We start from the raw sequence: 22,952 nt of genomic DNA, 5'->3' as shown, positions 1-22,952 counted from the left end.
GAGGGTGGAATTCCTGTCCGTCGGCTTCGTGTATAAGTCGGTGGATATCATCCCATTATTACAACAGACCAGGACATCCAAAAAGGGCAATTGTCCCGTGTCCCAATTTGCTGTCAGTTTGATTGCCGGACACTGCTGGTGCACTGTCTCCAAAAATGCGTCCAATGTGTCACGTGGCCCCCTCCATATGCAAAATACATCATCTATATATCTCCACCAGCATAAAGCATGCTGGCGGAACACGGGGTTGAGATAAACGAAAGTCTCTTCATATAACCCCATGAAAAGATTTGCATAGGAGGGGGCCACATTAGAACCCATAGCAGTGCCTTGTAGTTGACCATAGAACCGCCCCTCAAATGCAAAATAATTTTCTTTAAGAACAATTTCAAGCAATTGTGTCAAGAACTTGCGTTGGGGGGTGGTGCAGTCAGACTGCATCATAAGATACCAGTCTGTAGCCTCTACACCTCCATCATGTGGGATGGAGGTGTAGAGGCTCTCAACATCCAAAGTTACCAATGCAACATCCCCCTCAAGTAATGGCAGACTTCTCAACTTATTCAAGAACATGCCTGTATCACGCAAGTAAGAATCCAGAGACTGCACAATGGGTTGAAGGAGTTTGTCTAAATACTGAGCCAGAGGGACAAAGACTGATCCCACTCCCGCCACAATGGGACGTCCAGGAGGACGTTGTAAGGTTTTGTGAATTTTAGGAAGTACATATATATGTGGCGTAGTGGGATTAGTCTGCTGAAGAAATTTGAACAAAGGTTCATCAATAATGTCCCTGGCTAAAGCCTCTCTCAACACTCCCAGTATACGTCTCTGGATCCTAGGCAAGGGATCACACTGTAGTTCAACATAAATAGTGGTGTCAGACAGCTGTCTAACAATTTCCCCAATATATTGATCACGATCTAACACAACAACAGCACCTCCCTTGTCCGCAGGACACACAACAATTTCATGATTATTCTGCAAATCTTTGAGTGCGGCACTCTCTGCTTTAGTCAGATTGTGTGCAACACGGAACTTCCCACTTTTGTAGTCACGTTCAATAGCTAGCAAATCCTCCATAACTTTAGAAGTATAAACATCAATAATGGCATGACTAGGAGGCTTGAAAGTACTTAAATTGCGTAGGCCAGAGTCCTTCAAACGCAATAAATCACAGCCTATGCTCCCACAGTCTCTAGAAATAGAGGCCTGTGGAACGGTGCCAAAAAAATGTTTGAGCTTAATTGAACGGAAAAAGCGGAAAAGGTCCTGTTCTAACTTGAAAAAATCGGGCAAAAAAGTGGGACTATAGGATAGACCATAATTGAGCACACGTTCCTCAACCTCAGATAACGTATGGGAGGAGATATTTACCACCAAGTTAGAGTCGATTATCTGCCCCTCCTGGGCCTGAGATTCATCGGGTTCCTGGGGGGTTTGTTCTTTAGTCCTCCGTTTATATTTCCTGCCCCCTCTCCGCCTCCTGCGCCTTGGGGGTGAACCGGGGAGTGATCCCTAGATGTACCCACATCATCGGACCCTGAAGTGCCGGCTCCAGAGCCGCTTCCTCCCAGATGTCCTTTACCAGGTGTCCTCCTATATCGACGTGGTGGTCTGTTGGGAGATGGTGTCACTTGCTTCTGCCAGGGATAAACGTAACCTGATACGTAATCCTGTTTATCCCGATTAAACTTGGACCGCTTGGCCTCCTCCTGAGCTTTTGAATACTCAAGCATCTTTTTATCAACAGCTTCAAGGAATTTGTTATGATCCTCGCTCGTCATATGATCTTTAATCTGTTGTAACAGGGATCCCATCTTCTCGTCCAAAACAGGTAGTTCCTTCTGTATTCTTACAATAGTATGCAACATCGCATCATATGATGCTTTATTCCATATGCGGACCCATACATCACAAAATTCCGGATCTTTAGGAAAGATCAAGGGTGCCACATGAGATCGAATGGCACGAGGTATTCTATGAGCTCTGCAGTATTCTGCTAGTGTTTTACCATGCAGTTCCAGATTAATCCTGGTTTTCCTCACAGTCTCATACTCAGTCTGCAAAGGTTTGACATCCGGCTTAAGGAGAAAAGCTGTATCAGACTCCATGGATGCCAGGATTGAAGCAGCTTGGGTCCCGGAATAAGAAAAGGTGTCCTCAACTGACATCTCTTGATCAGCCATGGTGCTCTACTGGTAGTGGTACAATGTAGTATTACACAAGCGTCCAGGAGCTCCACAGTAAGGCTCAAAATAAAAAGATTGGTGTGCCGCTGTCCTCACCCCGGTATCTGGGGGTCACAACAATACGTATTCCACAAAGGACCGGCACCACACAAAGTATCTGTAGCTCTTTTAAGATTTAATGACAGCAGACATGATAACAACAACAGACATGCTGTTTCGGCCTCTTCTGGCCTTTGTCAAGTTGCTCAATGATCACGTATACCTTGCTGTATTTTTATGTTTCAGACCTACACAGAAAGTGGATGGAGTGCGAGAGGTGTTCCCCTTTAACCCCGCTATGGTGTGGTGAGTGCTGCGGTCTGTGGGTATGGTGGTGCGTCCTGGTTGTTATGGGAACGTTGCCGGCCGCCATAGCACCGCCCTCCGCTATGATACGTGGGCTGCGTGTGCACTAGGTGACGAACAGGGCGCATATGATTGGAGAAAAAAATTCTCAGCTGACTGAGTCATGTGATTGAGTCACATGACGCTGCCGTCATACCGCTCGCTTCCGTGGATGGAGGCGGTGTTTATGGAACCATGATGCGCCCATACGTCTCTAATAGGATTGCTTGCAGCGGGGAACCCTCTTGCGCACCTGATTGGTGAGTGTTATTTCAAACTGAGCAGCGTTTATTGGTCCATTTTGGACGATATAAGTCTCCCATCAGGTCCTCCAGTTTGCGCTTCCTGTGATTGGTCATGGGTTCACCATGTGGGTGGGTTTTTTCTATTTAAATGTATGTGTTTTATACAGCAAGGTATACGTGATCATTGAGCAACTTGACAAAGGCCAGAAGAGGCCGAAACAGCATGTCTGTTGTTGTTATCATGTCTGCTGTCATTAAATCTTAAAAGAGCTACAGATACTTTGTGTGGTGCCGGTCCTTTGTGGAATACGTATTGTTGTGACCCCCAGGTACCGGGGTGAGGACAGCGGCACACCAATCTTTTTATTTTGAGCCTTACTGTGGAGCTCCTGGACGCTTGTGTAATACTACATTGTACCACTACCAGTAGAGCACCATGGCTGATCAAGGGATGTCAGTTGAGGACACCTTTTCTTATTCCGGGACCCAAGCTGCTTCAATCCTGGCATCCATGGAGTCTGATACAGCTTTTCTCCTTAAGCCGGATGTCAAACCTTTGCAGACTGAGTATGAGACTGTGAGGAAAACCAGGATTAATCTGGAACTGCATGGTAAAACACTAGCAGAATACTGCAGAGCTCATAGAATACCTCGTGCCATTCGATCTCATGTGGCACCCTTGATCTTTCCTAAAGATCCGGAATTTTGTGATGTATGGGTCCGCATATGGAATAAAGCATCATATGATGCGATGTTGCATACTATTGTAAGAATACAGAAGGAACTACCTGTTTTGGACGAGAAGATGGGATCCCTGTTACAACAGATTAAAGATCATATGACGAGCGAGGATCATAACAAATTCCTTGAAGCTGTTGATAAAAAGATGCTTGAGTATTCAAAAGCTCAGGAGGAGGCCAAGCGGTCCAAGTTTAATCGGGATAAACAGGATTACGTATCAGGTTACGTTTATCCCTGGCAGAAGCAAGTGACACCATCTCCCAACAGACCACCACGTCGATATAGGAGGACACCTGGTAAAGGACATCTGGGAGGAAGCGGCTCTGGAGCCGGCACTTCAGGGTCCGATGATGTGGGTACATCTAGGGATCACTCCCCGGTTCACCCCCAAGGCGCAGGAGGCGGAGAGGGGGCAGGAAATATAAACGGAGGACTAAAGAACTAACCCCCCAGGAACCCGATGAATCTCAGGCCCAGGAGGGGCAGATAATCGACTCTAACTTGGTGGTAAATATCTCCTCCCATACGTTATCTGAGGTTGAGGAACGTGTGCTCAATTATGGTCTATCCTATAGTCCCACTTTTTTGCCCGATTTTTTCAAGTTAGAACAGGACCTTTTCCGCTTTTTCCGTTCAATTAAGCTCAAACATTTTTTTGGCACCGTTCCACAGGCCTCTATTTCTAGAGACTGTGGGAGCATAGGCTGTGATTCATTGCGTTTGAAGGACTCTGGCCTACGCAATTTAAGTACTTTCAAGCCTCCTAGTCATGCCATTATTGATGTTTATACTTCTAAAGTTATGGAGGATTTGCTAGCTATTGAACGTGACTACAAAAGTGGGAAGTTCCGTGTTGCACACAATCTGACTAAAGCAGAGAGTGCCGCACTCAAAGATTTGCAGAATAATCATGAAATTGTTGTGTGTCCTGCGGACAAGGGAGGTGCTGTTGTTGTGTTAGATCGTGATCAATATATTGGGGAAATTGTTAGACAGCTGTCTGACACCACTATTTATGTTGAACTACAGTGTGATCCCTTGCCTAGGATCCAGAGACGTATACTGGGAGTGTTGAGAGAGGCTTTAGCCAGGGACATTATTGATGAACCTTTGTTCAAATTTCTTCAGCAGACTAATCCCACTACGCCACATATATATGTACTTCCTAAAATTCACAAAACCTTACAACGTCCTCCTGGACGTCCCATTGTGGCGGGAGTGGGATCAGTCTTTGTCCCTCTGGCTCAGTATTTAGACAAACTCCTTCAACCCATTGTGCAGTCTCTGGATTCTTACTTGCGTGATACAGGCATGTTCTTGAATAAGTTGAGAAGTCTGCCATTACTTGAGGGGGATGTTGCATTGGTAACTTTGGATGTTGAGAGCCTCTACACCTCCATCCCACATGATGGAGGTGTAGAGGCTACAGACTGGTATCTTATGATGCAGTCTGACTGCACCACCCCCCAACGCAAGTTCTTGACACAATTGCTTGAAATTGTTCTTAAAGAAAATTATTTTGCATTTGAGGGGCGGTTCTATGGTCAACTACAAGGCACTGCTATGGGTTCTAATGTGGCCCCCTCCTATGCAAATCTTTTCATGGGGTTATATGAAGAGACTTTCGTTTATCTCAACCCCGTGTTCCGCCAGCATGCTTTATGCTGGTGGAGATATATAGATGATGTATTTTGCATATGGAGGGGGCCACGTGACACATTGGACGCATTTTTGGAGACAGTGCACCAGCAGTGTCCGGCAATCAAACTGACAGCAAATTGGGACACGGGACAATTGCCCTTTTTGGATGTCCTGGTCTGTTGTAATAATGGGATGATATCCACCGACTTATACACGAAGCCGACGGACAGGAATTCCACCCTCCACTACGGGAGTTTCCACCCGGGTGGTGTCAAGGATGGGATTCCTGGAAGTCAGTTCTCGAGGGTGGATAGGATTGTGAGTGAGCCTGAGAGATGTGCTGATCGCAAGAATGAGCTCTGTGGGAGATTCCGCTCTAGGGGATACCCCATGGAAGTTCTGAGTGAAAAGAAACGTTTTCGGGGTCGTCGACTGAGAGGTGTACCTCGTATCCCTTTTGTTTCGACCTTTAATGTCTGTAGTGACGTGGTTGCAAGGACGGTGCGTCGACATTGGCACTTGTTCAGGCATGGTTTCCCCACAGTGCCTGAGTTTAGGTTCCCACCTATGATGTCGTTTCGCCGCGCTCCTACATTACGCGATAAACTGCGAGTAAAATCAGCACCTCAGGCTCAGTCTCATACTGCTAGAACTGGGATGTTCCCCTGCCTGTCCTGCCATATGTGCAATAGTGTCATACGTGGCAATACTTTCTTGCATCCCACCTTGGGCACTGTGTACCATATTAGGGGACACTACACATGTGACTCTAGTCACGTTGTTTATCTATTAAAGTGTCCATGTAGCTTCATTTACATAGGTATGACTACACAGTGCCTCAAGGTCAGGATCTCTGCACATAAATCGGCCATTAGGAATGGCACGGCGGGGCAGGCAGTGGCGGAGCATTTCAAGACCTGTGGGCATAACGTTTCTCAGCTTAGGGTAATGGCCATTGATGGGGTTCCATTGACCTGGAGAGGAGGGGATAGACTTAGGGAACTTTTACGGAGGGAGGCGGGTTGGATCAGGCGACTGGATTCCATGGGGAGGGCAGGGCTCAATCGTGAGCTAGATTTGGGTTTCTGTATTTAATCTTTGGGTGACTCATTTGTGCATCTCTGTTGTGATAATATTATAGTATTTGTGGCACTTTGATGTTTTAATATGTTTTTATTTTTATGTTTCAGACCTACACAGAAAGTGGATGGAGTGCGAGAGGTGTTCCCCTTTAACCCCGCTATGGTGTGGTGAGTGCTGCGGTCTGTGGGTATGGTGGTGCGTCCTGGTTGTTATGGGAACGTTGCCGGCCGCCATAGCACCGCCCTCCGCTATGATACGTGGGCTGCGTGTGCACTAGGTGACGAACAGGGCGCATATGATTGGAGAAAAAATTCTCAGCTGACTGAGTCATGTGATTGAGTCACATGACGCTGCCGTCATACCGCTCGCTTCCGTGGATGGAGGCGGTGGTTATGGAACCATGATGCGCCCATACGTCTCTAATAGGATTGCTTGCAGCGGGGAACCCTCTTGCGCACCTGATTGGTGAGTGTTATTTCAAACTGAGCAGCGTTTATTGGTCCATTTTGGACGATATAAGTCTCCCATCAGGTCCTCCAGTTTGCGCTTCCTGTGATTGGTCATGGGTTCACCATGTGGGTGGGTTTTTTCTATTTAAATGTATGTGTTTTATACAGCAAGGTATACGTGATCATTGAGCAACTTGACAAAGGCCAGAAGAGGCCGAAACAGCATGTCTGTTGTTGTTATCATGTCTGCTGTCATTAAATCTTAAAAGAGCTACAGATACTTTGTGTGGTGCCGGTCCTTTGTGGAATACCAACGTTTTCAAATGAAATATTTCATTTTGAAGCTGCTAATGGGTTAAGTTATCTTATCTTTTCTGCCAGAGGTTAAAATACAGTGATTTTTTTTCTTACAAAGTTTTTTTTTGTACATTATAAAGCTATTTGCAATGAATTAATGTACATCTTATCACACTGCACAATTAAAAAAATGGATTGGCAACACAAAAAAAAAAACTAAAGCTGAACATTTTGCAAAACATAACATTTGTTTCACTTTCAAAATCATTGTCCTTGACTTGGTGCCTCCGAGTTCTTTGACTGCTGTTATTATTTCTTCTCTGTTCTTAAAGCAATCAGAAATCTTGTCTTTCCAAAGAACATGTGCAAAATACATACATTTCTGGTTTCAGCATATTTTTAATTAGGGCACAACACCAACCTTCACACGGTTTCCACATTCCTTATTATATCGATCTTCGATGGCTTTTAGATCTTGCTTGAACTTTGCATGTCCTCCAGGAGTGAGGTACAATCCCTTAGCCAAAGCTTTGTCCAAGTCCACAGAATACTCCTGAATAATATCTCTACACCTCTGCTGAGACTTCTCCTTATTCCTTAAGTACAACTCACTTTTTTTCTTTTGTATATTGCCCTGATAGAAAGGAAAACAGTAGTCATGTTTGTACAGGTGAAGCATGTTTTGCGTAGGGGAAGGCTTGGTCCACAATATGCCAAACAGAAAATGATGCGTTAACAACGTATCCTGTTTCATCCTTCACATGACTCTCTGTTTTGCATTCAGTCTAGACCAAGTGCAGAAACCAGGAAAAAAATATATACTAAACCTGATAAATCCATGGTGCAGGGGCATCTTGTGGAGCTTTTCCCCCAAAGCTGTCTCTACCCAAGCTTTAATCTCCAGCTAAAGTAACCCCTGCTGTCCCGCCAGCTACAATCAAGCCACTGCCCCATGGGTTACAAAAAAAATAAAACAACATCCCTGCGGCACCTCTCCCCCACCCTTCCCCCCCCAGGCTCCAGTATCCCCTGTATGAAATAAAAAAATAGCTGATGGTCCCACCCACCCCATCTCTTCTGACATCTAAAGATTGCAAAAACATTTTTCCAAGGCCGCCCCTCCCCCGCCAAAGCTCCTGTCACTGTGGCAACTGCAGAATTATAATTTTTTAAAAAAACTTTATCCTTGTGGCCTCTCTCCCACTAAGCATCCTGTATTCCCCCGAGCACCTACACAACTACAAAAGGCTTTCCCACAGCAGCTCCAATGCTGCTTAACCGCTTGTATCTCCCTGGGCTTTTGCAGAGTGAAGCGGTACAGCGGAAGCCTTACCTGATCCAGCAGGCACGATCCTTCATCTCGTGTGTCCTCTCATGCCTGTAACCTGGCTGGCGCCCTCTAACTGTGTGACTTGATGTCAGACAGTGAGAGGGCGCCAGTGAGGTTACATGCATGAGAGGGCACGAGATGAAGGATCGTAAGGTAAGGTAAGGCTACCGCTGTAGCGCTTAACTCTGAAAAAGCCCAGGGGGATACAAGCGGCTTAGCAGCATTGGGGCCACTGTGGGAAAGCCTTGGGTAGTTGTGTAGGTGCCCGGGGGCATGCAGGATGTTTGGCGGGAGAGCGGCCATGATGTAAAAGGATTTTTTGTAATTGTTGCCAGAGTGACAGGAGACTTGGCGGGGGCTGCTGTGATCATCACGCTGTGTGTGTGGGTTGAAAGGGGGGGGGGGGGAGGGGGAACTGGCCAGAGGCGTAGCTAGGATTTTCAGCGCCCGGGGACAAAGACTATTAATGCGCCCCTCCAAAGTCAAGGTTGCGGCGCGCACGGCGCGCCGCGCCAAAAAGGGGCGTGGTCACATAATAAATGTGGGCGTGGTTATGGGTGGAGCCAAATGTATATGGAGGTTAGCAGGATCACGCTCACCCACCCTCCCTCAGTATGTTCCAAGACAAATTCAGCAATCATGAGCCCCCCCCCCCCCATCAAGACAAATTCCGCAATCATGAGGCCCCCAACATAACCAACTCAGCAATCATGAGGCCCCCAACAAGACAAATTTAGCAATCATGAGGCCCCCAACAAGACAAATTCAGCAATCATGAGGCCCCCAACAAGATAAATTCAGCGATCTTGAGGCCCCCAACAAATCATGAGGCCCCCAACAAGTCAAATTCAGTAACCATGAGGCCCCCAAAAAGACAAATTCAGCAGTCATGAGTCACATAAATAGACAGCATTTCACATAAATAGGTAGAATGCCCCCTTAATATGGTAGACACCTCTCACCTGGCAGCAGTTCTCCAAAATACACTCAATCTGACGTGGTTCCCCAAAAATAGGTAGCCCCAGGTCTATAGTTGTCCCCAGAATAGGTGGCCAGCAGTATAGATGTCCCCAGAATAGGTGGCCAGCGGTATAGATGTCCCCAGAACAGGTAGCCAGGGGTAGAGATGTCCACAGAACAGTTAGCCAGGGGTATATGTGCCCAGTATATGTAGGCAGGGGTATGTGTGCCCAGTATATGTAGCCAGAGGTATATGTGCCCAGTATATGTAGCCAGTGGTATATATGCCCAGTATATGTAGCCAGGAGAATAATATGTGCCCAGTATATATAGTCAGGCGTATATGTGCCCAGTATATGTAGCCAGGGGTATATATGCCCAGTATATGTAGCCAGGGGTATATATGCCCAGTATATGTAGCCAGGGGGTATATATGCCCAGTCCACGTAGCCAGGGGGTATATATGCCCAGTATATGTAGCCAGGGGTATATATGCCCAATATATGTAGGCAGGGGGTATATATGCCCAGTATATATAGGCAGGGGTATATATGCCCAGTATATGTAGCCAGGGGTATATATGCCAAGTATATGTAGCCAGGGGGTATATATGCCAAGTATATGTAGCCAGGGGTATATATGCCCAGTATATGTAGCCAGGGGTATATATGCCCAATATATGTAGGCAGGGGGTATATATGCCCAGTATATATAGGCAGGGGTATATATGCCCAGTATATGTAGCCAGGGGTATATATGCCAAGTATATGTAGCCAGGGGGTATATATGCCAAGTATATGTAGCCAGGGGTATATATGCCCAGTATATGTAGCCAGGGGTATATATGCCCAGTATATGTAGCCAGGGGTATATATGCCCAGTATATGTAGCCAGGGGGTATATATGCCCAGTCCACGTAGCCAGGGGGTATATATGCCCAGTATATGTAGCCAGGGGTATATATGCCCAGTATATGTAGCCAGGGGGTATATATGCCCAGTCCACGTAGCCAGGGGGTATATATGCCCAGTATATGTAGGCAGGGGTATATGTGCCCAGAGTAGGTAGCCAGGGGTATATGTGCCCAGAGTAGGTAGCCAGGGGTATATGCCCAGTATATGTAGTTAGGGGTATATGTGCCCATTATATGTAGGCAGGGGTATATGTGCCCAGAGTAGGTAGCCAGGGTTATATGTGGCCAGAGTAGGTAGCCAGGGGTATATGCCCAGTATATGTAGTTAGGGGTATATGTGCCCAATATATGTAGGCAGGGGTATATGTGCCCAGAGTAGGTAGCCAGGGGTATATGTGCCCAGAGTAGGTCGCCAGGGGTATATGTGCCCAGAGTAGGTAGCCAGTAGCCAGGGGTATATGTGCCCAGAGTAGGTAGCCAGAGGTATAGGTGCCCAGAGTAGGTAGCCAGGTGTCCCCCTCCCCAGCAGGAGGGGAGCAGCGCAGAGAAGAGGAAGAGCTGCTCTCTCTCCCTCGCTGTCCCCTCCGTCTCGTCGCAGCGCTGGATGGATCTGCCGCTACTCCGGTCTGGTTCAGACCAGAGCAGCGGCTGCACACCCGAACTTCCGGCCGGCGCTGGAGCGAGACGGAGGTGAGTTCCGCCCGCCGCTGCCAGCCACCGGACAGACATTGGAGGGGACAGTGAGGGAGAGAGAGAGCACCTAAGGTGAGGGAAGGAGGGGGGAGATGGCCCCCTTTCCCCACCGTCCGCACAGCTCTCTCTCTTCTCTGTGCTCCCCTCAGCCCCGCAAAAAAACAAAAAACCCGAAGCTCAGCTGGGCGCCCTTGGGGACCCGGCGCCCCGGGGCACTTGTCCTACCCCGACCCCCCCTAGCTCCGCGCCTGGAACTGGCACAGTCAAAAATTTACTATTTAGACTATAAGACTCCCCCCCCCCACTATTTGGGGAGAAAAAGTGCATCTTAGAATATTCTATTACGGTATAATTGGACACAAGGTTCACGATTCTTTGTCTTATATGGAAATTACATTAAACACACACATATAAAATATTTAACTAATATATTATTTACTGAATTCATGTAGCTAATATGAGCTCCATACACATGTATTATTTAACCTGACTATTATAGTGACACATGGTTAGGGGCAATTACTTAGATGGCTACATAAATGGGTTATTAAATACATCTACTCATGGATAACATAAATGTCACAAACACTATATAGTGTTTGTGACATTTATGTTATCCATGAGTAGATGTATTTAATTACCCATTTATGTAGCCATCTAAGTAATTGCCCCGACCATGTGTCACTATAATATATATATATATTGTACATCCTAATTGTCATGATTATTTATTTAATCAATTAATCTGTGAGGATGATGTGTTGGTTAATCAATTGCTAGTTTGCTACTTATAATGTTTAATGTACTGTAGATGGCAATATTTTAAGCACTCCAGTATGAGCCTTTTATATCATTTATTTCTAAACACTGCTTCTGTCTTTGACCTGAGGAAGCGGGGAACACCTGCAAAATGTGTTGGCTTTTAAGTGTCCAATTAACAATTGCTTTAGATGTTGTTCCTCATTTGAGGTAAACCCTCATCTTTTTAAGGATCCCATTAACAATTTTTCCTTCAGATTCGATCTTTCGATGCAATTTGAAGCGGAAATTGTACCGTTAATGTGCACATTTACACTGATTAAAATTGTTCAGCACTTTGGGGGTGCCAAACAGATTGTTGTAATTGTAAGTCTGTTTATGCCTTGACAAAGGGGATCGCTCTGACCCCGAAAAAATCGTCGGCTTAGACGACCTTTTGATGTCTTCTGTGTGTGCATAAAGAACAATAAATACAAATTGTTCCTGAAGTCTGTGTGCGGATGCCTTTATCGATTTTAGGAGATTGTACCATGGCACGTAGCGTTGGTACCACGGCTGTAAAAAAAAATTGTGAACCAGGCTTAGTTAGTAATAGTTAACAATCAGGAGGAGCCAGGAGGGAGGTTGTGGCGGTAAAGGGTGGTAAGGCCGGCATAGTGATTCCCAGCCACTTCATGTCCCCCTCTTGCCAGCAGCAGGGAAAGACTCGCCCAACAGGGTCTGGCGGCATTTTTTCCTTGCACGGGAAGCGAAGGAGGGAGCAGAGGAGGCCACTGAGGACTGGCTGCCTGAACAGGCCTCAGTGTCGGCAGGAGTGGCAGAGGGGGATCTGGTGCTGCTCTGAGTCTGACCACTGCCAGCGCCAGTTCGCTTCAGCCTCTTGAACGCCCCATGCTCAACAAAATGTTTTTTGGACAGATGGGTGATGAAGCTGGAGGTGCCATATTTGGAGGGGTCACAACCTCTGCTCAGCTTTAGTTTGCACACATTGCATATGGCAAACTTGCTGTCCAATGAGGGCAGAGTGAAAAACCGCCAGATTGGGGACGTGAAGATTCCCCTGCGGCCTGAATGGGATGCTGCTGCTTTTCTCCCTGTGGCGGTTGGGGGTTGAGTGGTGCGGCTGGTGTTAGTGGCGAAGATGAAGCATTCCATGCCCACTGCTGCTCCTGCCACTGTCTGCAATGCTGATCAAGGACCCCCCCAACAACCATCGTCTGCATCTGTGACTCCTCCACATAGCCCAATGCACCCAGAATATTCTCCTCAAACTCTCTGCTGATAACAGCCCTACTGATTGTGATCGTGGTGCCTGGAGCGAAAAGCGCACTCACTGAGGGTAGGCTGCACGCTGGGGTCGACGTGATGACCGAGTCCCCAGGAACTGCTGGGCAGCTGCTCCTGCGAACAGGAGTGCTGGTGGGGGTGGAGGTCTCAGTTGTAGAGCTGGTGGTGGCCTGCTCATCCACCATCAGCTGGAAAATGGCCGCTACGCGCTGCTGCGCCTCTGCAGCGTGACTACCCCTAGCAGCTGGACGGCCAGTGGCTAGCAGCGGAAGGGACACTGACGCGGCAGAACTGCTGACGGTGGCAGCAATGTTGCTCCGTCTCCTCTTGGCCTTGCTGCCCCTCCCCCGGCTGCCAGTGCCAGCAGACATAGTACAACTTATATGGGATGATGTCACCAGATGATGTGGGGTACTTGTACTTTATTAAAATCGGGGTTGGACTTTAATGAAAATCAGCACGGAGTGACAGACAGCAGAGTAGAAGACAGTGCACACTAACTGTCTATCTGTCACACTGACGCTGCTGCTCAGCACAGCAGCACTGCAGTAATCTGTAGTAAGCTAACACAGTACTACTCTAACAACTAACTTGCACTGCAGTACTAAGTACACAATAACACAGTAATCCTATTCCCTAACCTATACTGTAGCTAAGGCTAATAGCAGGCCAGCAGCAGGCCTGGCCTGCGCACACACAGTCACCTGACTAGCAGCTGCTGCAGCACAGAATTCTGACTGTCACACTGATATAAAAAAATAACACAAGCTAGCTAACTAAAAAACAATAAAACAACATTGTAGTACAGGTGTTTAGCACACAAAACGCTAGGTTTTTCACTGTAATACAGCACTTGCTTAGCCAACACCACTGGAGATGTCTCTCAGTGAGCAGTCACAGCTAGGACGATTTTCTCATTATGGCTCCTGCCTTATATACAGGAGGGGCTGGCCAGGGTTCCCCTCTGTGATTGGTTGCTAGGGTTTTGGCTGGGAGCCCTCTGATTGGCTCAATGACGTCATGGAGCCCTCTGACTCAGTGTAACGATCGGTGAAGCACAGAGAGGATCTGATTTCCAGTGATCTGCAGAATCAATGGGAATACAGATGTATACCAGATTATACGTGATCTGCAGTATCACTGATAATCCGATATACTAGCTAACCTCTGTTCACCTGAGTAGAGTGTAGTGTTTTGGTGTAACAGTAACACTTAGAGGACAGGGCCTCAGTACAGTAAGACGTACTGTACAGATTCCTTCCGCAAACCTGAGCTCTCCAAGGCGGGAGGAGTCAGGCTGCCAGCGGGAAGGATATACTGAAAGTAACCCTCTGGCGGAAGGGTCACTTAACAGAACGAGGAACCGCCTCTAACAGTAAGGTCGGATCTCGAGGTCGGACAAGCCAGGTCGTACACACACGGACAGATAAAGTACAAGATCAGGAGGCAAAGGCGGAGTCAAAGTACAGGCAAGGTTCAGCAACGGGGTATCAGATATATCGGGGTACAAAATCAGGAGGCAGAAACAGAGTCAAGGAACGAGCCGGGGTTCGGCAACAGAGTATCAGAAATATCGAGGTACAAGATCAGAGTTCAGGAGGATAGTCAAAGCAGGCAAAAGTCATAACATATAATCACAATCAAACTAGTACTTTAGCTATCAACAGAATCTAGCTAAGTGTAGGATTACAGCTCCAGCTGGTCCCGGCACACTTGCGGATCTGACTACGAATCTGGGTGCTCCCACATATGTGATCGCACGCCAGACAAAGAGCAAGTGAACAACCAGCAGTATATATACTCTAGGACCTTTCCAGGACCTCCCTAATTGCTGGTCCAATGAGAGCAGTGGAATTTGTCAGCTGACCCAGCTGGTCAGCCGACACCCTTCTAACTGCTATTTAAACTCTGCCTCTGTGCTCGTGCGCGTGTAAGTCTGAATCCTGGTGGACTATCAGTCCCAGCCACACCAGTACTGTCATGCAATGTATCTAGTGCGGGGGCCGCCTCCGATGCGGATTCCGCCGTTACCAATGCGGATTCCGCCGCACTGCCTATGCGGCATGCGGTGTTTTTTCCGCGTTGTGACGCCATGCTGGACGCGGAAACAGCCGCCTCACCTCGAGAGACGGCGGCCTTTCCGCGTTTCCTTACAGTACCCCCCCCCCCCCCGAGGAGTGGACTCCGGACAACTCCTACCAGGTTTCTCGGGGTGTAAGGCATGAAACTCCCTCACCAACTCATCCGCATGCATACGGTTCCCAGGTACCCATCGCCTCTCCTCGATGCCATACCCTTTCCAATGTACGAGGTACTGTACCGAGTTTTGTACCTTGCGAGAATCTAATATTTTTTCCACTTCATACTCAGGTTGGGCATCTACCAACACGAGAGGAGGAGGAGTGGGACCCACCTGGACTGCTGGTTTAAGAAGGGACACATGGAAGGACCTTACCCCCCGCATGCTGGTGGGAAGGTCGACGGTATACGTAACATTATTAATCTTTTTTACTACCGGAAATGGACCGACAAACCTGGGGCCCAATTTATCTGAGGGCTGTTTCAGGGCCAAATGACGTGTGGACACCCAAACCAAGTCTCCTGGCTGGAAGCTCCACTCTACTGAACGTTTCTTGTCAGCTTGACCCTTCTGAGTAAGAAACGCCTTTTGTAAACTATTTCTCACCGTACGCCAAATGTCCTTTAAAGACCTCTGCCAGGCCTCCAGAGCTGGAAACGGGGTGGAGGCCACTGGCAATGGTGAGAACTTGGGCAATCTACCAGACACAACCTGGAATGGAGAGAATCCGGTGGAGGAGCTTTTCAAATTGTTTTGTGCGAACTCCGCGAAGGGCAGAAACTTGACCCAGTCGCTCTGCGTCTCCGCAACATAGCACCTCAAAAATTGCTCCAATGACTGGTTGATTCTCTCCGTCTGCCCATTGGTCTGTGGGTGGTAGCCCGATGAGAATGACAGCTTCATGCCCATTTGTTGGCAGAATGCCCTCCAGAATCTAGAAATGAACTGGACTCCCCGATCCGACACTATGTTTTCCAGAATGCCGTGCAGCCGGAACACATGTGTAATAAACAGGTCAGCCAACTCCTGGGCCGAGGGGAGTCCTTTCAAGGGCACGAAATGGGCCATTTTGCTGAAGCGGTCGACTACCACCCAAATGACCGACATACCTTCTGATTTAGGAAGTTCACCCACAAAATCCATGGACAAATGAGTCCATGGCTCACTCGGGGTGGGTAAAGGCTGCAAGGTACCCACAGGTGCCAGCCGGGAGGGTTTACTCTTGGCACAAATCGCATATTCCCTCACGTATTCCTTGCAATCTGCTGCCAAGGACGGCCACCAGGCGCATCTGGCTACCAGATCCTGTGTTCTAGATGCCCCAGGATGCCCAGCATTTTTATGTGCATGGAACATCTCTAGAACCTGGAGACGGAACGGTAGCGGAATGAACAGCACCCCTGCGGGCTTCCCTTCTGGGATGTCTTGTTGAAAGGGAATTAACGTCCCCTTCCAATCCTCCCAAGTCTCAGTTGCGGCTAGTACCAACCTCTGGGGAATAATAGTCTCTGGAATGGAGGGCTGTGCTGTCTCTGACTCGAAGCACCGGGATAAAGCATCCGCCTTGACATTTTTGCTACCTGGGGTGTACGTAATAATGAAAGAGAACCTAGAGAAAAATAATGACCAACGAGCCTGACGAGGGCTCAACCTCTTAGCCCCCTCAATGTACTCTAGGTTCTTGTGGTCAGTGTAGACCGTGACCGTATGCTCCGCTCCCTCTAACCAATGTCGCTATTCCTCGAAAGCTAACTTAATGGCTAAAAGCTCTCTGTTGCCAATATCGTAGTTCCTTTCCGCAGGGGAGAACCTACGGGAGAAGTAAGCACAGAGGTGCATTCTACCCTGCAAGCCAGATCGCTGAGACAGCACAGCCCCCACCCCGACCTCCGAGGCATCCACCTCAACAATAAATGGAAAAGATGTATCTACATGTCTGAGGATGGGTGCAGAACAAAATAGGCCCTTCAGGGTGGCAAAAGCCTGTAACGCCTCAGGAGACCAGTGAGTGGTATCTGCCCCTTTTTTGGTGAGACTGGTAAGTGGCGAAATGACCGTAGAGTAACCCTTTATGAACCTCCTATAATAGTTGGCGAAGCCAAGAAACCGCTGAAGAGATTTCAAGCCTACCGGCTGAGGCCATTCCAGAACAGCGGAGACCTTGGCAGGATCCATAGACAGGCCTGTGGTGGATATTATGTACCCCAGAAAAGCGACAGATGTTACTTCGAAGATACACTTTTCTATTTTTGCGTACAATAGGTTCTGCCTTAGCTTGTTCAAAACGAACCTCACATGGGTCCTATGTTCAGAGAGATTGTTGGAGAAAATAAGAATATCGTCTAGGTAGACTAGAACAAATCTCCCCAACACCTCTCTGAAGACCTCGTTGATGAGTTCTTGGAAAACGGCCGGGGCATTACATAACCCGAAGGGCATCACCAGGTACTCGTAATGCCCATCCGGTGTATTAAAGGCCGTTTTCCACTCATCGCCCTTTCTTATGCGTACCAGGTTGTACGCACCCCGTAAATCCAGCTTAGAAAAGATCTGGGCGCCCGTGATCTGAGTGAATAAATCGTCTATCAGGGGTAGCGGATAGCGATTCTTTACTGTAATTTTGTTGAGACCGCGGTAATCGATGCAAGGCCGCAGGCCTCCGTCTTTCTTTTTTACGAAAAAGAAGCCTGCCCCAGCAGGCGACCGGGACGGGCGAATGAAACCTTTGGCCAGATTCTCCCTGATGTACTCTTGCATAGCCACTTTTTCGGGTCCCGATAAATTGTACAAATGACCCCGGGGGGGTACACAACCAGAACGGAGATCAATGGGACAATCGAAAGGGCGATGTGGAGGTAATTTATCGGCTGCTTTGGGGCAGAATACATCCGAATATTCAGCATACTGGTCTGGTACACCTTCCACCTGAACTCTGGTTTGCCCCAATGTTAACTTCCCCAAACACTGCTGAAAACAATGGGGAGACCAGGAGGTTAACTGGCCCGTGGCCCAATCTATTTGTGGTGAATGGATCTGCAACCACGGCATGCCTAGGATAATAGTGGAGGTTGACATGTGTAATACAAAAAATTGTAACTGTTCCCCATGCAATACCCCTATGGTGAACTTCACCACCGGAGTCTGCGACAGAGCACGATTCCGTTGCAGAGGGGAATCGTCCACTGCTGTGACCTGAATGGGGGGTCTCACAGGAGTGAGCGGAAGACCCAACTCCTGAGCAAATTCGAAATTCATAAAATTAGCCGCTGAGCAAGAGTCAATAAAAGCTTCAGTGGATACAGATTTATCCTCCCATGTAACTGTACAAGGGAGAAGTAATTTTTTCTCTTTACGGGGTGAAATTTGTGTGCCCAGGGTGTCACCCCCCACTACTCCTAGGCAAACTCGTTTCCCGACCTGTTAGGGCAGTTTCGCACTCTATGCCCTGCTGTTGCACAATATAGGCACAGCTGTTCCGTCATCCTACGCCTTCGCTCCACCTGGGTCAATTTCGATCGACCAATCTGCATTGGTTCGGGTGGAGGCAAGGCCGGAGGGGATGAGACAGAGGGAGACGGTGTTACTAAGGGTGCAGCAGAAGGTGCCGCATAGGATGTCGCCCTTACACGGTGACTGCCTCGAATTTGCCTCTGATGGCGTAATCGACGGTCGACTCGGATGGCTGATGTGATGGCCTCATCGACTGTCCTGGGTTCGGGCAAAGTTAACATTAAATCGGAGACCTCCTCCGACAACCCAGACAAGAAGTAATCCATCAGGGCAAAATTATCAAATCTGGCAGTGACCGACCATCTGCGGAATTCTGCCGCGTAATCCTCGACTGAGCCTCTACCTTGACGCAAAAGTTTGAGCTTGCGCTCAGAGGTAGCCGCAAGGTCAGGGTCGTCGTATATTACGGCCATGGCCTTAAAAAATTCCTCCACCGAAGTTAGAGCAGTATCAGTGGGAGACAGATTGTATGCCCAGGTCTGGGAATCACCGGTTAACAAAGTTTTAATAAATATGACCCGTTGGGTCTCAGTCTCCGAGGATCGGGGTCTCAGCTCGAAGTATGACAACACTCTGCTCCTAAAATTCCGGAAGTCAGACTTGTGGCCGGAAAATTTATCAGGTACTGGCATACGTATGTCAGCACTAGGAGAGGATCGCACTGAATCAACTCACGTCTGGAGGGTTTGCACAGAGCCTGATAGGACATCAATCATAGTCTTGTGGCTACCCAGCACTTGGTTGATGTTTTCCACCGAAGTGGCAAGTGCGCCCAGACGGTCAGTGTGTGCGTCCATTTGCATTTTTGGTCTGGCGTTCTGTAACGATCGGTGAAGCACAGAGAGGATCTGATTTCCAGTGATCTGCAGAATCAATGGGAATACAGATGTATACCAGATTATACGTGATCTGCAGTATCACTGATAATCCGATATACTAGCTAACCTCTGTTCACCTGAGTAGAGTGTAGTGTTTTGGTGTAACAGTAACACTTAGAGGACAGGGCCTCAGTACAGTAAGGCGTACTGTACAGATTCCTTCCGCAAACCTGAGCTCTCCAAGGCGGGAGGAGTCAGGCTGCCAGCGGGAAGGATATACTGAAAGTAACCCTCTGGCGGAAGGGTCACTTAACAGAACGAGGAACCGCCTCTAACAGTAAGGTCGGTTCTCGAGGTCGGACAAGCCAGGTCGTACACACACGGACAGATAAAGTACAAGATCAGGAGGCAAAGGTGGAGTCAAAGTACAGGCAAGGTTCAGCAACGGGGTATCAGATATATCGGGGTACAAAATCAGGAGGCAGAAACAGAGTCAAGGAACGAGCCGAGGTTCGGCAACAGAGTATCAGAAATATCGAGGTACAAGATCAGAGTTCAGGAGGATAGTCAAAGCAGGCAAAAGTCATAACATATAATCACAATCAAACTAGTACTTTAGCTATCAACAGAATCTAGCTAAGTGTAGGATTACAGCTCCAGCTGGTCCCGGCACACTTGCGGATCTGACTACGGATCTGGGTGCTCCCACATATGTGATCGCACGCCAGACAAAGAGCAAGTGAACAACCAGCAGTATATATACTCTAGGACCTTTCCAGGACCTCCCTAATTGCTGGTCCAATGAGAGCAGTGGAATTTGTCAGCTGACCCAGCTGGTCAGCCGACACCCTTCTAACTGCTATTTAAACTCTGCCTTTGTGCTCTCGCGCGTGTAAGTCTGAATCCTGGTGGACTATCAGTCCCAGCCACACCAGTACTGTCATGCAATGTATCTAGTGCGGGGGCCACCTCCGATGCGGATTCCGCCGTTACCAATGCGGATTCTGCCGCACTGCCTATGCGGCATGCGGTGTTTTTTCCGCGTTGTGACGCCATGCTGGACGCGGAAACAGCCGCCTCACCTCGAGAGACGGCGGCCTTTCCGCATTTCCTTACACTCAGTGTGTTATGCTACCCGGATTCAGATATCCAAACTAGATATCCGGATTTCTTTCCAGATATCGCATGGGAATCCAGATTCACCCAGATCCGGATTCCGGATTTAGCCAGCTATCCGAATTCCAAAACCGAGGTCTGATAGCTGAAAAAGTTGAGGAAATCTGGGTAGTTCGGGTACCTGGAATCCGGATGAGCAGCAGTTTTGCGGCAGCAGGGAGAGCTGTCATTCAGCTTGCCCTGTGTCCAACTCACCAGCGACGCGTATATACACGCGCACGGCATTGCCCTACACTGAAAATAACTAGGAATTCTAAGTGGCAGTAATGATATGCAATATATGTAGTATGAATGTATTCGATATTTTACTTATTTTTGTTCTATTTCATTTATGAACAAGTTTCAAATGACTTTAATAAGCAGAATTTGTGGGGATTTATGTTGTATGGCATGAGTAATTATATGTTTGAACCCTTGAGAGATTATTAGTTGTAATATACTTTCTTGCCCCATGCTTTCACACTTTACTATAAACTAGTGCATCACACATTTACCCAGACAGGACCTATAAAGATATAAAAGGTCCACTTAGTGACTAACATATTGCCCTACATACATAAAGTTCCTTGGCTTTAACATCTCTCTGTAGGACCTTAAACCCAATATGTGAGGATGATGACCCTGTGCCAAGATTTAAGCTTGTAAGTTAATGGATTCATTTCTTATTGGATACAAATGTTAGATGGGTAAATGACCCATGCTGATCTTCAGCAAAAATGTATTAAACAAAATAATGGCACCATTAGGTAGGCCAAAGGTTCTTCATAAATGTACCCAAGTGTTATCTTGTTGTATTAGCTGATTTCAAGACAGGATCAATCTCACCATAAATTCCTTTAGGAAGCGTTGATCTTTGTCCCTGAATGACCTTCTCATAAATATCTCCCGTGCTGCATCCTTATGCTGTCTACTCAGATCAAGGAAGTCATCGAGTGTTTCAGTGGGCAACGCGATCGCATCCATCCTCTTCTTATAGTACTGGGTGGCTTCTTGGACAGCCCTTTTGTTTTCTTTATCAGACAAGGAAAGCACCGCCTCCTCCATGCAGGCAACCTTAGAAAAGTTTATGGCGTGGGTGTATATTTCTGCCAGCTCTGCAAGTCCTAAAGAAATAATAAAAATGGTGATGGTTCTCATTTATCTTAGTGAGCTGTCCTTGGACAGTTTTTTACAACATCATTACAGGATGTAGACCTTTATGAAAGCAGGTGTCCAATATTATCTGTAGCGGGTAACATCTTCTCAGGTACCCACACATTTATGCCACAGCTGTCAAGCACCAGATGTATGCATACAGAACGCAGAGCTCAGTATATACAGTATTAAAGTGTACTGCAGAAAAATGCCAAAACATTTTTTTCTTTGAACTTTTTAGAATTGATTTTCTCAAACACTACAAGGACTTTTTGTTAAAACATGTTAACTTGTCTCCATTATTCCCCCCTAACATACCTTGCAAATTTGATGACAAAAGCTTGTGTGGGGTTTTTGCTTAACTACTATTGGCAGCATTGACTTCAGTATAAATATTCCGCAAAATCTCTGCAGAATTTTGGAACTCAGATTACCTACACACAATTCTGTTGGATTCAGAATTTGGCAATTCCAACCATCCCTAATAACAGGTACATTATTTGTGTATGCTATTGCATTATCTGCTCATCATTTTATGCATTGGCTATCATTCATAAAGCATTTCCGCATGCGGAAATGCTTAAAACAGCTGACTTTACCGCCCACGTAGCAAATTCAGCATTCATAAAGGCTCCTTCCGCATGAAAAGCTGACCTTACCGAGCAGAGCGATAAATCACCGCCTTGTGCGGTGATTAGTGTAAAAAATGTAGCAAAATGTTAACTCATAAAGATCACCGCAAGCGGTGTGAGGTCGGGAAGTTCCGCTCACACTGATGTGGCGATAACAATGTAAGTGAATGGAGACACAAAGACCTCCCAGGCAGCTGCAGTAGAGCGGAACACGGAGAAATGTATCAACTCGGCAGCTTCCGTGTCTCCGCAAGCCTACTGCCTGCCTACCGCCAGCGTAGTTCGGGGAATCTCCGCACTGCTACCGCACCTGAATACTTTTTTATGAATCAGCAGCCAGAAGTCTAAAACACCGACAGCGGTGTTTTCCCGCACTGATTCTCCATACCGACAGCACTTTCATGAATGATAGCCAATGTATGGTAAATGGACATGAAGATTTGAGCAGCAAGATTTACAGTCAATTTCCTATCAGTGTTTCGCCTACGTTTTGGCCAAATAAATATCTATAAAACCTTTCCAATAAAATACCTTTGAAGATCCCTCCAAGCAAGACATTATTCAAAATAAGTTTTATATTCCTTTTTTACCTTCTTTTTAGTACTTTTTTTTATTTTTATTTTATTTT

At 47.2% G+C, this 22,952-nt stretch overlaps 1 protein-coding gene across 2 annotated transcripts in view; it reads right to left on the bottom strand.

The window, feature by feature from the left end:
* LOC137525491 (guanylate-binding protein 1-like) overlaps positions 1 to 22,952 on the bottom strand; it is an 83,666-nt gene that overhangs the window by 20,622 nt on the left and 40,092 nt on the right. For both annotated transcript variants that reach the window (XM_068246611.1, XM_068246610.1), the window contains exons 14-15: positions 21,384 to 21,661; positions 7,454 to 7,666 (exon numbers count right to left, since the gene is read on the bottom strand). In XM_068246611.1, the coding sequence (XP_068102712.1) occupies positions 7,454 to 7,666; positions 21,384 to 21,661 (491 nt within the window). The remainder of the gene's footprint in view (positions 1 to 7,453; positions 7,667 to 21,383; positions 21,662 to 22,952) is intronic.

The sequence above is a fragment of the Hyperolius riggenbachi genome, chromosome 7 (assembly GCF_040937935.1).
Source record: "Hyperolius riggenbachi isolate aHypRig1 chromosome 7, aHypRig1.pri, whole genome shotgun sequence".
Lineage (NCBI taxonomy): Eukaryota > Metazoa > Chordata > Amphibia > Anura > Hyperoliidae > Hyperolius > Hyperolius riggenbachi.
This window is presented reverse-complemented; position numbering and strand designations above follow the sequence as displayed.